Raw genomic sequence first — 16,631 nt, 5'->3', positions numbered from 1 at the left:
CAAATCCATTTGATACTGCTTTAACAGTCTAGCCATCGCCATGTCTTCCTTTTCTTGTTGTTAGAAGGCTGCCAAATGCCACAACCATCAAAAGGTTTGGCCATTAAATATCACATGACAAAGGACACCAAGAAATGCTCAGCAAAAGCCGCACCCGGTCTCGTCTTTAATCCTGGTTGTGTGTGTCTGTCTTCATTGAAGGCTCTAATGGCAGGTCCGTCTTTTTCCTCGAAACTGAAGGACAGTATTAAGAGACGATACACGGATTAAATGGCAGGTCCAACTTTGAAAAATATGAGAGATGCGAAATGCTATATGCTCAGAGAAGTTTAAAAAGGAAAACAGCTCAACAGAACCATCGATGTTGAATACTCAAAGAACATGTATCACATGAACTTTTCGGGGAATTTGAGCAACGGTATGCATAGAATTTATTATCACCACACCAATACATCATAACGCCATTGGCAGGAAAACAAATCCCATCCACAACTTTGATTGGCTCGAGATTCTTTCTTTTGGATACATGAAAGAAAATCCCATCCACATCATGCTTAAATACATGAACCGATACGAAATTCTTTCTTTTGGACTTGAGATGATAAATTCACTACCATCATATATTGGCTCCAATCAGCACCATTCGTTTTCATTACACAGAAATTAATCTGCGAGATTTGCATATAACTTTAATATTTGAGTATGGCGACAGTAAATAATATATTCTTAGATTACTGACCTGATTTCTTCCCCTTCTTTGAACTGGATTTGGTATGTTTCATGGAGCCTTTGGGTGATTCTGTGAAAAGACAATCATATTTCTCTAAAATTCTTGTTTTCTCTTCAACTAGGCCTGAAACCTCGTATGCATCTGCCACCTTCTGAACTATTGACTTCTCTGGTGGCTTCCGATCAAAAGATTCAAGGCCTTTGAAAAGCTTCACATTTATCAAGGTAAAATGTACAAGGTTCAGGGAATTGTAGGAAAACAAAAAGAAAAGCCAGCTCCTAACAAGCTAGAGATGGACTAATTAATCATAATCATCTAAACATAATAAACAAAATAGATAGACAACGGGCAACTATTCAAAGATCACTGAATTTTTTAAATTTAAATATTCTTTAATAGTTGTTCCAAAAAGGAAATGACAGCTTGGTGTAGCAAAAGATGGTATTTGAGAGAGACGGAGGGGAGGATGCAATCCAAAAATCATTTCCATACGAACCTTCTTAATATGAGATTGAGCGGCAGAAACTCTCTTTTAAGTAGAGTTCACAGGAAACTTGATGTAAAATTTGATTTTTCTATGCTTATGCATAAAATTTCTTCTCAGAACTTCGCTGAGGCCTCATAGATTTGGTAATTATCATTATCAGGATGTCGCCGCAAACATCTCATGAATTCAAGAATTTCTGAAAATCTTCTTGTCAAAGACTACCATGGTCTTGTAAGTTAAAGTTTAGCTTGTTGGTCAGAGTTTCACGTCATAATGTCCTTTTACTTGAAGCATGTGAATTTTAAGTTCCACAGAATTCCTACCTTTATAAGATGCTCCAGCATATTGTTTCGATAGTAGATTGCTATCATGCTGGTGCACAGACTCCATGGTACAGAATGTAGATCACTACCGATTTTCTTCACCCAAAATCTGTGGGCTTCTTCCGCTCTATGATCCATGTCTAGAGCCCGGATCAACATTCCATATGTACCCATTGTGTTTCCCTGTCCCTTGCTCAGCATCCATTTAATTACCTAAAAGTGCAAGGCAAAACCAGGTCTAAAGTCAGACAGACCGACTGCTCATAGTGCACTACCTTTTGAGTGCGGCAAGCTCAAAGAACAAAAATAGAAAAGAACTACAAAATCTCACACTTCTTCTGAAACAAAGATCAACAAGACATTCATCCTACAAAATTTAACAATTTTAGCAGCTCACAGCAAATGTTTCTCAGGGAAATTCTACTGAGATTACCTGGACTATCCTATGCCACTGGTGTTGTTTCTCAAGAACAATCAATGCCCTCCTAATTGAAGCAAGTGGAAATTTTTGTTCCCATGCAACCCAGGCATCCAGAGCACCATAAACTGATTGTTTGCTGTCCTTCAGATCAAAGAGCTGTCGTTTTTAAGAAGTAAAGCAATGAGAAAACGCACGAATATATTACCTGAAGAAACGTCTGTAAAAATTCTTCAATAAAGTCAACAAGTGGAAGAAGATTAAGTTGCTACACAAAACCAAGAGTGCATTTGCAAACCGAAACCATTCCCAATGGCTTTGCATGTCAAAACTTATTTGGGGGTTCTGATTAGGCACGGTTGATGATAAGATGAAAGTCAAATGGATTTTAAATTATAGCAGGGCCTTCTGAGGGTGATTGACAAAGCTAGTTACTACCAACGGAAGCTAGACTAAGTATATGACAAAGTATATTGAGGAAGAAGTTATGCAATAAAGAGCAACTAGTTGCAGCTCAGCATTTCAGCAGCCGGTCATAACATGAATGGAATGAGGATCTTGGAAGGAAGAATTAGGGAGAGTATATAGCATGATGATGCAGCAAACAAAATGAAACAATTTGCTAGTGAGATGATGATGGACCTATGTTTCAATAGTAAGAGTTTTAATAGATTAATTGTCTTATCAGTTGGCTTTGATCCAAGTCATTAAGAATTTAGTCAAGTTCCTTTTCTATTTAAACAGGACATTAGGTTTCTCATTTCTATTTGAAGTAGGATCTATGTTTTCTATATAAGCATCTGATTTCAAGTTGGAATACATTATAACAGAATTTTTAAATATGATATGATATTAATGATAAATTTTGACATTTTAGCAGTTGTTTGCTATGGAGTTGTGTGATGAAATTCATGCCTTGAAATGATGCTTAAGAACCCTAGATTATAATGCTTAGGAGGTCTTGAGCACAACGCCTAAATAAAGAACAGTAAATTCTTTTAAACATCACACATAAAGCTCATAAACACCACACCTTAAGCATCATGCTTAAATATAAAACTGCATCACAATAGTAAAAAAAGCATAGGAGTTATAATACTTCAATAAACGTGATGAATTAATAACGTCATTATAAAGCCCTTCAAAACCTATTCCAAGTAGCAATAGGAACCTAGAACCCAATTCCATTATAAATAGAAACCCAAGAAATCTACTTGATACTACAACTCAAGCTAAAAGAAGAATTGTAAACCCATAGGTCTCTTATTTGAGTTGTTGAAAATACAATGCCTATTTACAAGAAAACTTGATTCTAGTGCAGCTATTTCCACTGCTGATGGCTCTCAGCTTGCTTGGTTATTCGTGCTGCATCATTTACCTAAATTGACAAAGTGACATGAGACATTCATCACATGATTTTCTTGCTAATTTACCTTCAGTGTATGACAAGCTTTCACACAATTATACTAACTCACACTCCAAAATTTCCTGGAATATAATTAGATTCTACTTATCAGTCAACTTCCTGCTAATGTGATTTTCTATCCTAATATATGGCAAATTAGAGGAATGACTCTCATATTAGCTTCACTTACGGAGCAGCGTTCTACGAAGTTTCATGTTCAAGAACTACTTTCATCCAGTAATACTTACTGTGCTAATTAGAAAATTGAACCTATCGTTTCTCGAAACATTTTCTCCGATCCTGGGCTTCTGTGATCTTTCTATTTCCTGCCCACCATGTAAGGCAGCATGAGCATCACCCTCTACCTGCAATACAATCACCAAGTTCAAGTCAAACAACTGCAACTACGAAAAAAGAAACTTAAGACAGATATAATTGCAATGAATTTTGAAGTTGGTTGAGGTGAAGGATAAACTGGAAGGCTAATCATCGGGGAACATCCTGCACATACAGGTCTGTCCATACACCAACAATTCTAAAAATTTGCAATAGACCACTAAATCTGCATATGCCATGGGAGCTTCAAAATGAATACTTTTCTGACGTGATTTGGGGATTGATAGAAGACAGAAGAGCGTAGAAAGGTAAGTTGTATGATACAAGTTACACCCAAAACATATGTCTTGATTATCAATATGACACTACCTAATATTACATGTCAGCCACCCACCAAAAAGAAAAAACCCTCTTGGTATTCCCCCCTCATGATGGAGGCTAGATATTTTCCATGCCCATCTTGCAAACAAGGGAATAAAAATGATTATACTCTTAGCCCAAGGTGAAAATATCTACCAGTCACTTTCACGAAAGATCTACAAATGAGCCTGTTGTCTAGTTTCACTTGAGAAATTCTTGTTAATTTCAATATATGTCCTGCTCTAACACACTGAACCAGACTCTGATCAACGCCAATAGCAGTCGCTTTTTCATCACAATAGAGTAAGATCAGTTGCTCAACTTTTAGTCCTACAACTTCAACTAATTTCTCAGGCAAAATAAGTCTGATAACATCTCCTGTCACAACTGTATACTCAGCATCTGCACTTGATCTAGAAGTTTACTTCACTAATAAACTAGGTTACCACCAATGCCAAATGTGAACCTTCTAACATCAGCAGCGCATTCTGCGTCAACATATTCTTCTGTCTTCAATGACCATCATAGGAGAGCAACTTCTAAATGAAGCTTTCAAATATCTCAAACCACAAAAGAGAATTCCATATGAGTGAGCAAGGAAAGTTGACTGAAAAGGCCATCTATCAAACAAGGAGGTTGAGGAGATATACAGTTACAGCAGATGTTATTTTTAGATATTGAGAAGGACCACAGAGAAAAATTATGTCAAGGATTTTGGATGAAAGGCATACAAGTCGAATCAAGCAAGCCATGGAGCACATGTAATTGAACCGTTACATTAAAAAGCACAAAGGGATTCCTAAGAAACTCTCTATAGCAATAGGCCTACATCAAACTTCACCTTTTCAATCCTATCATTTTCCCTTGTTAAATAAAAAGCTTACAAGGCACATTCAATTGCAGTACCTGCTGCATGTTTTCTACAGATGGTATAGCAAAGGTGCATCAATCTAAGAGTAAATGCAAAGAATATGAAAGGGTAAACACAAAGAATGACTAAAAAAGGCACCTGCAAATCTACGGTTAAAGGCATATATATGATCAATAATGGGGTTGAATACACAAGAAACAGAAGCTCCATCAAAAAAGATTAATCCCTAATTCCTTAAACAAGCAATAACTCATTCTTCAAAAACATATTATTACTGGACCTACAAGGATACATTGACAGGAGGGGACAACCTCAGGCCTCCCTTAAAAAGAAAGAGGGCAGAACTTGTGTTTTTCTTATTTTGATCACTTATGCTACTTCATTTCCAAGAACAAGTTAACCTAAAAAAGTGGGCTGATTTTACCAATCAGAGCACACAAAAAATGATTTAGTAAGCACCTTTAATGATGACTCTTCTGCTCCACCAGTGCAATTTCCATATATATGAGACTGGACCATTGTAGTGTAACTGGAACCAAGTTTCTCGACACGAACCACTCCATATTGAGTTAAACGTCCAACCTGTGCAAAGCAACCATATCAGCATATGTTATAGTCTCCAATGTATCATTAATCAGTTCAAAGACAAGTCCCCCTCATAAGCCAATTACAAAGAAAATTGTCATCAAATGCAACTTCTGGAAATTGACAATGATTCAAAGCATGTAACAACAGGAAAAGTCCTCTACAAGTCATTGCAAAGTTTAGGACTCTATATTATGGGTTTCAAGGAACAGAGAACTCAACAGAACTACATCAATATCATCAGGAAGGACAGTGGAGATGAAGACCACAGCAAGATTAACTAAGTTTTACTGGATCAATTATTAAAAACGTCAATGCCCAAATATAATTCAAGTCTCAATTACTTAGACAAGTGACACAAGGCCATCCGTGCAGAAGCAATTATGATATTGAGGGGAGAATGAAAAGAGAAGGGCTCACCAGGGAGGATATTGCCAATGATCTCCGCATCGGTGGGGGGTCTCTTGACTCAACCTCACAAATTCAGGGGATACTCCATCTCCAGGTCCTGTGGAAGAACAACTCCTGAGTCAAGTACAAAGGAGCACCGACAGTAACCACGGTCCAATCATCACAAAACACGCAAAAAGAATTCTCATCATGTAACTCTTCTAAGAGTCATCATGCCAAAAACAAACACACCTCAACGTCAACGACAGAGAGCCCCCATACTAATGCTTGCATACTAACTGAATGGTGCTTGCATACTAAGCCCGGTTCACTTAATTGGTACAATGCGACGCGGCAAGCTCGTATTAACCTATTCGCAGTCTGCTGCAACTAGCATCACTTAACGTACCGATTTAGGAGACCCGTCTTAGCATACCTAGCATTGCTCTATGAAACCATCCAAGATCATAACTTTGTCAGCAAAATCAGTCGAAACATCTAACTGCATTCCGGACGCTAAAATAGCCAAGGGCTGGCACGCCGCCACTCATCCTGCACTACTGAACACCAACTAGGAATGGCCGCGGCACCAGACCAATTCATGCGAAAAGGTTCATAGTCGCAGTTCAACGGTAAGTCGCTGTATGAAAACCACTTGAACGAGAAGTCGCTGTGAGAGAGAGAGAGAGAGAGAGAGAGAGGGCGACGGACTCAGGGGCTGTGGCGGCGGCCGCGAGCGCTCAGCCGATGCTGCGGTGGCTGCGTACGATGGAGCGCGGCCGCGGCGATTGCGGCGGTCGCTGCTACGCGGCGTGAAGTGCGACTGCGGTTGCCACGGAGCCGCCGGTCTACGGCGGCGCCGATGGGGCTTCCGAGGCGTCGGTCGATGGTCGGTGGCGGAGGAACGAAGGGCTTTGGCAGGAGCGTTTGGCGATTCCAATTTCACTCTATGCTTTCTGGGGGGAAATGTGGATATTCAGAAAATGAAGGGGTGGAAAATCGGAAATATAAACGGCGGTTAAATAAAATGCATGAAAATTTGAGGAATTCTAAATTTTTACGGTAGAGAAATTAATGGTGCGTTTGTGTGCGTTCTTTTTGTCATGAACATAATTTCATTTTTTTTTCCGGAGAATAAAAAAAGAACAAAAATGCATTTGTTTACGTTTTTATTAGAGACTTATTTACATTAGAGGAAATAAATTTGAAACGAAACAAAAAATAAGAAAAACTTATTTCTTGTTATCGGAACACTTTCGAGAAACAAATTTTCTCTCTTATTTTCCTTCTTCTTCTTTTCTTGTATTTTTCTTTGGCAGCCTCGCCCATGGTCGACAACCGACCGTCGAGGGAGCTTGCCCGACCAAGGTGAGGCCGAGCCTCGCCAGGAGGTGTGTGTCGGCTTCGCCTTGGCAGCGAGGCCGACCTCGCGATCGACAAGGCTATGATGCCCAAATTCTAGTTTCGTTCCTCGTTAGTTAGATTGAGCATATTTGATATTATTTAAAAAATTATTTAATTTTCAGCGATGACCCACTTCGTATGTGGGGGAAAGAGAATTACAGTGAGAGGAAATTTTTTCTTTTCCCCCAATATCCAGGTGTAGCTGAAAAAGGAAGGGGAAGGCTACACCTATATTTTTATTTTATTTTATTTCTTTTATCTTTTCCCTCTTTTGTTCTCTCTGAAACGGCTACTGCGGCAACTATTTTCCCTTTTGTGTTCTTTTTCTCTCTCTCAATGGAGACACCTGCTTCTCCTCTCCTTTGTTCTTGCTTTGTCCCACCAAAAGTCCAACTCGACCTCTACCCTTCTTAGTTTCGTGTCTCCGTCTAGCAGCGGAATCGTTGTTGCCTTGTTCCTTTCGGAGCCCTGTCGCCGGCCCCAAGCCCCATCTCGCCCAACACCTCCTCCCTCTTCTGCCGGTGAAAGATCCAAGCAAGTGGGGATGTGATTAGAGTCCTGGGTTCACGAAATGACTATGCCTAGCCGTGCATATGAAAATCGTGGTAGATTACGAGGTTGGGTGCGAGAAACTTGGGAACCAAAGCTCGTTTTGGGAGCTGGAATGTGAGCGACTCAAGTTCAATTCCTTTGCACTAGACTAAGGAAATCCTTTGGTTTCTGGGTGAGTTGCTGTCGCATGTTATCCAGTGGGTCTTCCTCTCATTCGGTTCTATTTTGGTTCGGCTTCACCAATGGTACGCTTTTTGTAAGTTGCCTGTCGGATTAATAGCCATCATAGGTGTCGAAACTTTGTAAGCAAGCTGTGATACGTTGTTTTACTTGGTAAAAGGCCATGCGTATTGTGAACATTTGCTTTGTACCGAGTTGTGGAATATTTCTTTGTAAGTAAAGACCTACTATGATAATTTTTAGATGCTGTGGAAGAGTCTTGAGGTATTGTAAAAGAGATTGGTAGAGAAATTTACAGTTTGGTTGAGCTAGAAATGAAGAAAACGGTATAAGATGTTTCTATTCTAGAGATATATAGATGAGAAGCTTTTTATTTTGTGTCGCCTTGATTTCTAATGATGAAGAAAAGAAAAAAAAACCATTTTACTTAAGAGAACATTCATTAGATTGAGTTCAACTTTTAGTTATAGCTATATGAATGCAAAAACATGTAAGTAGAAGTATTTCTTTTGAAACAGTAAGTTGTCTTGTAGAAGATAGCAAGACTTCGATGGCTCTCTGAATTTTCTGTAATTATCAAGATAGAACTGGACTTCGAACCCTTCGTGAAAGTTGTAGGACACATTTGAGAACAAATGAACAAGGTTTGGCTAGTGAAACCATTTTTCTTCTATAGGTACTAAATCTAGCTGCTGCAGGATTTTAGAAAGAAGATAGAAATTACTGCTCTTAATACATTGAGATATAGACTTAGTTTCTTCACGGAAAATGTTAATCTATGTCTCTTCTATAACATACTGAAATTTCGTAATATTCTGATAAGGTTAGATATACCTTATATATCTGTGATTGAAATTGTTCATTTTAGTCCATAGATTACTTTGATCCGAGAATATGTAATAGTTGTTGTGTCTCTTGTACTTGATTCTCGTGACACATATGGAGTCTAGTGTCTCAGTAGCCTTTACCTAATTCTGTCAAGGTTCGTAGATTATGAGTTTTCTGCAAGAAAATGTTGAACTCTTACTTTGTCGCCTCTAATGAGGGTTATTGTATACCTTGTAGTAATTAATAATGTATGTTTAGACCTTGATGTGATTGTTAGCATACTGGAGTTGTTGGTGCTGCAACAAGGCGGAATTATGAATGTGTGGTTGGCTAAAAAGCCAATGTGAGATCTCGGGTGTCGAGATGCCTAGAGAGGGATGAAAGGAAGTAATTGCGTTCTCTCCAGAGGTCTAAGAATGGTTGAACAGCTTCTCAGGGGATCTCGTGGTGCCAAGTTGGGCGCGAGGGGTTTAGAGCGGAGTGTTGTCTTCCCCTGGGTGATTGTTGCAGCTAGACTTCTATGGTTCAACAATTTGACAGTTTGTTTACCTATTTGACGTGCTATTAGCCAAATCCAAGTTAGGACTAACCGCCCACTTGTTGAGTTTTTATTTTAAAAACTCACAGTTATTTATTTTCTTTAGACTAGAAAATGTCTTCTGCACCGCCTGCTGCCACGATGACCATCTTATATGGTGCCCTCGCCGATTTTGTATGGCGGCAAGAGGAAATCCATGACCGACGTTTCCCGGGCGTAGTCTTCGTCAAATGCACATCTTGTTTGACGATAGACATGGGGGCACCTGTAGGGCCAGCATACATGGCCTTCGTAGTCCTCTACATGCGTGTGGATGGTCGGTTGGTGGGGCCCTTGGCGCTGTACAACGACGGACCAGGCCATGGTGGCAGTCTCGCAGTGTAGGAGGTGGCTGAGGAGCGCTTGACGTGTGGGAGAATTACATACTCGACGGGAGGCGGGATGTTTCGACGGGATGTTTAGTGTTTGTGGCTACTAGTATTTTTTGTAGGAATTCCCTGTTAACCTCATCTCCCTACATGTAAAAAACAAAGTTTTATGATAAATGGAGCCGAGTTCAATTCAATTTCTTATAATTCAGTTTGATTGAAATTTATTTTATAAAACCTGAAATTAAAGCAAGTCATGTGAAATCATGTGAGATCCATGGGTTACATTCTCACATGATTTCACATGACTTGTTTTAATTTCAGGTTTTATAAAATAAATTTCAGTCAAGCTGAATCATAAGAAACTGAACTGCACTCGGCTCCATTTATAATAAAACTTTGTTTCTTCTTTACACGTAGGGAGATGAGGTTTACACGTAGGGAGATGAGGTTAAGAGGGGGATTTCTACAAAAAAAACACTAGCCACAAACACTAAACATCTCGCCTCCCGTCGAGTATGTACATACTATCAGAATAACAAAAAACAAAATTCTCCCACATGTTGAGCGCTCCTCAGCCACCTCCTGCACCGCAGGATTACCATGGCCCGATCTGTCGTCGTACAGCACCAAGGCCCCACCAACCGACTATCCACACGCTCATAGAGGGCTACGAAGGCCGTATATGCCGGGCCCTGCAGTGCCTCGTGTCTACCATCAAACAAGATGTGCATTTAACAAAGACTACGCTCGAAAAGTGTCAGTCATGGATTTCCTCTTGCCGCCATACAAAATCGGCGGGGGCGCCATGTAGGATGGTCGTCGTGGCCGCAGGCAGTGCAAAACATCTTCTAGTTTGAAGAAAAGACATAATAAACAAGTCCGAGTTTTTAAAATAAAAATTCAACAAATGGGCGGTTAGTCCTAACTTGGATTTGACCAATAACACGACAAATAGGTAAACAAACTATCAAATTGTTAAATCTATAGAAGTCTAGCTGCAATAATCACCCATGGGGAGACGACACTCCGCCCTGAACCCCTCGCACCCAACCTGACATCACGAGGTCCACAATCACCCAGAGGGAGACAACACTTCACCCAGTACCCCTCGCATCTAACTTGGCATCACGAGGTCCCTTGAGAAGCTATTCAACTCTTCTCAGTCCTCTGGAGAGAATATCACTACTCCTCGTCATTCCTCTCTAGGCATCCTGACACCCGGGTCTCTTGTTGGCTCCTTAGCCAACAATACACATTCATAATTCCGCCTTGTTGCAGCACTGATAACTCCAATATGTTAACAATCATGTCGAGGTCTAAACATACATTGTTCAATACTGCAAGGTATATAACAACCCTTATGAGAGGCGATAAAAGTAAGAGTCTAACATTTTCCCGTAGAAAACTCAGAAACTACTAACATGGACAGACGAGAAATCTCAGTATTGAATGATTTACTGAATGCTAAAGCCATCGTTACTAGGTAATAAACCAAGATTCCTTCACCTTCAAGATAAATTTGAGCAAATTCGGAATAAAGGCAACCAAAATCAGAATATATAGTTTCAGTAATAAATTTGGAAGAACCAATAAATGAACTCAGAAAATTTTAAACTTCTAGTATGTTATAAATAAGACCTAAAGGAAATAATTTCATGAAGGACACTAAGCCTAATTAGTCATGTACAGAGAGCAGTAAATCACACAACTCAGCCCCAGATTTCTACCAACGACCAGAATTCACAATCACAAAAGAAACGCATTTCAACCTTCTCAACTTAACAAAATAAACTCAAGTTTTTTATATATTGCACGTACATAGGTATATTACGATTTCACTGAAGAAAGTATTGCTCGAATCAGCTCCAAATTTTTTATAAAAGTTTAATAACACACTCAGGTTTTCTGTTTTCACACTCCAGCAGAAAAGTGCTGCACACTAAAATAAGTTTGTGCCAACTATATTGATCCAGAAAATCTGACAAAAATATATGTCATAGTTTAAACAATTTCTCACAACCTCCATGAAGAAGTCGAGACCAAATTCGTACTAGAAACCTCCGTAGAAATTTACAAAACTACAGAGCTACACACGAGTCGTGCTGGGCAGTATGGATTCGGTAGAAACCCACGCCCACACCTTGGCTACTTTACTTCCAAAAGTCCACCAAAATCACTATGAAGAGAACTCAACCTAGATCTCAACCTAATGGGCAACACAAAATCGACAAACCAAAGAGCATTCGTCTGTCTTCATGTCTAACCCATACACGCCCAAACAGAAGCATCAAGAGAAGATTCTCTTATGACCAACTCCAAAAGGAGCTTCGGTTCCCAAATTTTCTTGCACCCAACCCCGAAATCTACCCCAAGTTTCACATGCACAGCTAGGCACAGCCATTACATGAACCCAGGACACTAATCACAGCCGCACTTGCCTGGATCTTTCACCGGCGGAAGAGGGAGGAGGCGTTGGGCGAGCTAGGGCTTCGCGGCCGGCAGCGGGGCTCTGAACAGAACAGGGCAGCCACGATTCCGCTGCTGGACGGAGGCACGAAGCTAAGAAGGGCAGAGATCGGTTCGGACTTTTGGCGGGACGAAGCAAGAACAGAGGAGAGAAGAAGCGGGCGTCTCCACTGAGGGAGAGAAAAAGAACGCAGAAGGCAAAATAGTTGCCGCAGCAGCCGTTTCAGAGAGAACCAAAAAGGAAAAGATAAAAGAAAGAAAATAAAATAAAAATATAGGTTCCCCTCCCTTTTCAGCTACACTTGGATGCTACGTGGGGGGAAAAGAAAAAAATTTCCTTTTAACTATAATTCTTTTTCCCCCATGTACGAAGTGGGTCATCAAAATTGCCGGTGGCTAGGCAAGCTCGGTCTCGCCAAATCTAGGCGAGCTAGAGCTGGCCTAACTATGGCGAGGCCACTGGCCCTCGTCGGTCGATCGCCGGCCATGGTCGAGGTCGGCGACCGCCAAAAGGAAGAAAAAAGAAAAAAAGAAAAAAAAAGAAAGGAAAAGTAAAATAAAAATATTAAAAAATTAAAAGAAACAAACAAATTATACAAGTTTATCAAACGTGTTTTTGTTTGTTTTCTTTTGTTCTTTTCTATTAGAACGTAAATTTTGTATAGTTACCAAATGCATTCTTTTGTTCAAAAATTATTCTCTAATAGAATTAGTTTTTTTTTTTTTTTATGTCTATTCCTTGAAACAATTTTTAAATAGAAACATTACTAAACGCACCCTAAAAGATGCATTATTTATGCAAAAATAAAATACCAATTAATTTTATCATGAAAAATTGACGAATGACGTACACAAAAATAGTAATTACAAATAAGTAGCCATCCTTTTTTATACAAATGACAACTCTTAAGAGGAATTAACATGTTTTAACATAACAATATAGCAAAGTTAAAAACAACACCAGTTAGACGTACATATATTTCATAATTTAATTTAACCAACATGTGATGTTTTTTAGTGACACGACTTGATAAAGATACTAAAACCAAACTATGATATGTAAATATGGATCCTCAATCTTCTTTGTTTAATATGGAGATCTGTATACATTATTTGGACCTTTTAACATACGATAACTTCGATATCATAATAAATAAATATATATAATGTAATGTTTCTAGTATAACGTAATATTTCAAGTAATCTTCTTCATCTTAGCAAGGATTTAGTTGATGCAATAAAACCATAGACGACTTTAGTCTATTGATTAGAGTCCTCGAGTCGGGAGCTGGAATTGAAAATACTCTAAAGATAATGAACAGACCTAATTGGATTTTGTGTGTATTTAAAATCTTGAAATTGTGGATCCAATGATATAAATCAAAATGATGAATCGTATTTCTTATTCTTTTTCATGAAATTTTTAACTAATAGTTGAAATTATCCTTAAAAAATATAATAGTTGAGCTTAAAGAAATGATTATGGGATAGTTTTTACTATACTATTAAAATAACAAAAAATCAAATAACAAGTAATTATAAAGACAATTGTACCTCACAACATGTTCTTATTCTCACAGTAATCCAAAGATAATTGTGCCAGTAAAAACTTTCAACTCCAGAGTTCCATCATAAGAGACTATGCCAGTGGAAAAGGTACAACAAGTGACTCATTCGCGAGCAACTAGGACCACTTGTTTCCTGACATTGCGGCCGGAAAACAACCCGACCAAGGCCGCCGGACCATTCTCGAGCCCTTCGACGGTGTCTTCAACATATACAATCCTTCCCTCTTTAGTGGGAGGCAAAACCATCTCCAGGAACTTCGGGTAGAGATGATAATAATCAAGCGCACTAAAACCTTCCATTCGAACTCGCTTCGCGAGGAGTTGCATCAGGTTGTGCACGCCTTCGGGCTGCTCGAGGTTGTACTGCGAGATCATTCCACATACCGCGATTCGACCATGAAGCTTCATGTTGAGTAGCACCGCATCCAGCGTCTTTCCCCCGACATTTCGAAGTAGATGTCGATCCCCTCAGGGAAGTACCTGAAAGATTTCGAGATGGAAAACCATCAGCTCGAGCCGGCTTTGCGCTCGTGCGCATACATGTAAGGTGCTTGATTCGCTCAATCGTCATTAGTGTGTTCGAACTAACCTTTTCAGTGCTGCATCCAGATTTGATTCTTCCTTGTAGTTGAAAGCTTCATCGAATCTGAGCTTGTTCTTCAGCAAACCGACCTATTTTGCAGAAATGAAAGAGGAAATGAAGAGATTAGTTAACAAAGGGAGTACTTCTGCATTTATTTTAGCAGATTGATGAGGATATACATCCGACACGGCGATCCTTGCAGATGCTAAATGTGATCGGAAAACCAAATTAGCGCCATGTCGGAGGGGGGATGTTCCCTAAACAACTGTCATTCGAGGAAATTCAATATGTCGGACAAATGTGAGAAGATTACCTTTTCTTTGCTGCCGGCACTGCCAACAACATAGCAACCGAACAACCGCAAGCTGGCCAACAAGCTGACCAACCGCCCCTGATGCGGCCGATATAAAAACGGTTTCTCCTTTCTTAGGAGAGCATAACTCAATAAACCCGCCATAAGCAGTCAGGCCTGGCATGCCTGCAGAGTCCGGGTTTGTAGAAACTAGACTGAGTGCCAAAATTTTGCCAATGCTAAAAAGCAGGAGCGCTACGGCTACGGCTAACTATCACGAGACAATGTTACTTATCTAGAAGAGAAGCTATCAGGAAGTTCCTGAATTACACACTCGTTGCATAATTCCATCAACTAACTGTGCTGCAGAACTTGCGATAGAACTGTCGAAAGTGTGCATTAACAGGAAGACTTAGAGCGAAAAATATAGTTCAATAACATTGAAAGAGCAGATACTTTAGACGATGGAAGAGTGTACCCAAAAGACCGGTGTAGTAAGAGAGGAACATCGGTGTGTTCGATCTTAAAGCAAGTCTCTGGCGCGGGAAGTAGACTTTACTCCTCCCATCCGGTGAGGCCCCAAACCAAATCGCCTTTCTCGAAATTCGGATGCCCAGATTCCTAGCATTGCTCTATGAAACCATCCAAGGTCATAACTTTGTCGGCAAAATCAGTCGAAACATCTAACTGCATTCCGGACGCTAAAATGGCCAAGGGCTGGCACGCCGCTACACATTCTGCGCTAATGAACACCGACTAGGAACGGCCGCAGCACAGGGCCAATTCATCCCAAAAAGGTTCATAGTCGCAGTTCAATTACTTGGATAAACAAAGCTTGAAAAAGGTGACAAATTCAGTTCGATAGGAGTTGAACGCGAAGTCGCTGTAGAGAGAGAGAGAGAGAGAGAGAGAGAGAGAGAGAGAGAGGACGACGGACTCGGGGGCTGTGGCGGCGGCTGTGAGCGCTCAGCCGAAGCTGCAGTGGCTGGGAACGGTGGAGTGCGGCCACGGCGACTGCGGCAGTCGCTGCTACGCGGCGCGAAGTGCGGCTGCGGTTGCCACGGAGCCGCCGGTCTATGGTGGCGCCAATGGGGCTTCCGAGGCGGCGGTCGATGATCGGTGGAGGAGGAACGAAGGGCTTTGGCAGGAGCGTTTGGCGATTGCAATTTCACTCTATGCTTTCTGGGGGAAATGTGGATATTCAGAAAATGGAGGGTGGAAAATCGGAAATATAAACGGCGGTTAAATAAAATGCATGAAAATCTGAGGAATTCTAAATTTTTCAGTAGAGAAATTAAAAGATGCATTATCTGTGCAAAAATAAATACTAGTTAATTTTATCATGAAAAATTGACGAATGACGTACACAAAAATAATAATTACGAATAAGTAGTCATCCCTTTTTATAAGAATGGCAACTTTTAAGAGAAATTAACACGTTTTAACACAATTATGTAGCAAAATTGAAAACGACACTTGTTAGACGTACATATATTTCATTATTTAATTTAACCAACATGTGATGTTTTTCAATGACACGACTTGATAGAGATACTAAAACCAAACTATGATATGTAAATATGAATTCTCAACTGTTTGTTTAATATGGAGATTTGTATACATTATTTGGACCTTTTAACATACGATAAACCTGATATCATAATATATTTTTATAGATGGAGTAATTTGTATGAAATAAATAAATATATATAATGTAATGTTTGTAGTATAACGTAATGTTTCCAGTAATCTTCTTCATCTTAACAGGGATTAGTTGATGCAATAAAACCATAGGCGACTTTAGTCTATCGATTAGAATCCTCAAAGTTAGGGGGCTGGAAATGAATATACTCTAAAGATAATGAATAGACAATAATTGAATTTTGCGTGTATTTAAAAGCTCCAAATCGTGGATCCAATGATATAAATCAAAATGATGAATTG

At 39.7% G+C, this 16,631-nt stretch overlaps 2 protein-coding genes across 5 annotated transcripts; both read right to left on the bottom strand.

The window, feature by feature from the left end:
- Positions 1 to 151: 151 nt before the first annotated feature.
- LOC104452731 (pentatricopeptide repeat-containing protein At4g18975, chloroplastic) lies at positions 152 to 15,829 on the bottom strand. Of its 4 annotated transcripts, none has more exons than XM_010067286.3 (8): positions 15,625 to 15,829; positions 5,936 to 6,023; positions 5,390 to 5,512; positions 3,612 to 3,728; positions 1,974 to 2,117; positions 1,541 to 1,753; positions 740 to 938; positions 152 to 234 (listed from the first exon to the last, which is right to left on the bottom strand). In XM_010067286.3, exons 2-8 carry the CDS (start codon positions 5,963 to 5,965, stop codon positions 167 to 169), a joined length of 894 nt encoding a protein of 297 aa, XP_010065588.1. In that variant the 5' UTR covers positions 5,966 to 6,023; positions 15,625 to 15,829; the 3' UTR covers positions 152 to 166. The 4 variants fall into 4 exon arrangements, with proteins under 4 accessions (XP_010065588.1, XP_010065537.1, XP_018725769.1 ...); XM_010067235.3 differs by lacking the exon at positions 15,625 to 15,829 and adding an exon at positions 6,617 to 6,875; XM_018870224.2 differs by lacking the exon at positions 15,625 to 15,829 and adding an exon at positions 6,617 to 6,876 and having other exon boundaries at positions 158 to 230; positions 736 to 938.
- Positions 13,804 to 15,604, bottom strand: LOC108953987 (2-alkenal reductase (NADP(+)-dependent)). The gene is given in 6 exon segments (XM_018870232.2): positions 13,804 to 14,261; positions 14,264 to 14,292; positions 14,402 to 14,484; positions 14,709 to 14,754; positions 14,756 to 14,873; positions 15,166 to 15,604. Coding segments are annotated over 6 exon segments (654 nt in total). The 5' UTR covers positions 15,197 to 15,604; the 3' UTR covers positions 13,804 to 13,914.
- Positions 15,830 to 16,631: the final 802 nt, after the last annotated feature.

This window comes from Eucalyptus grandis, chromosome 1 (genome assembly GCF_016545825.1).
Source record: "Eucalyptus grandis isolate ANBG69807.140 chromosome 1, ASM1654582v1, whole genome shotgun sequence".
NCBI lineage: Eukaryota > Viridiplantae > Streptophyta > Magnoliopsida > Myrtales > Myrtaceae > Eucalyptus > Eucalyptus grandis.
Note: the sequence above shows the minus strand (reverse complement) of the source record. Positions and strands in the feature narration are given on the sequence as shown.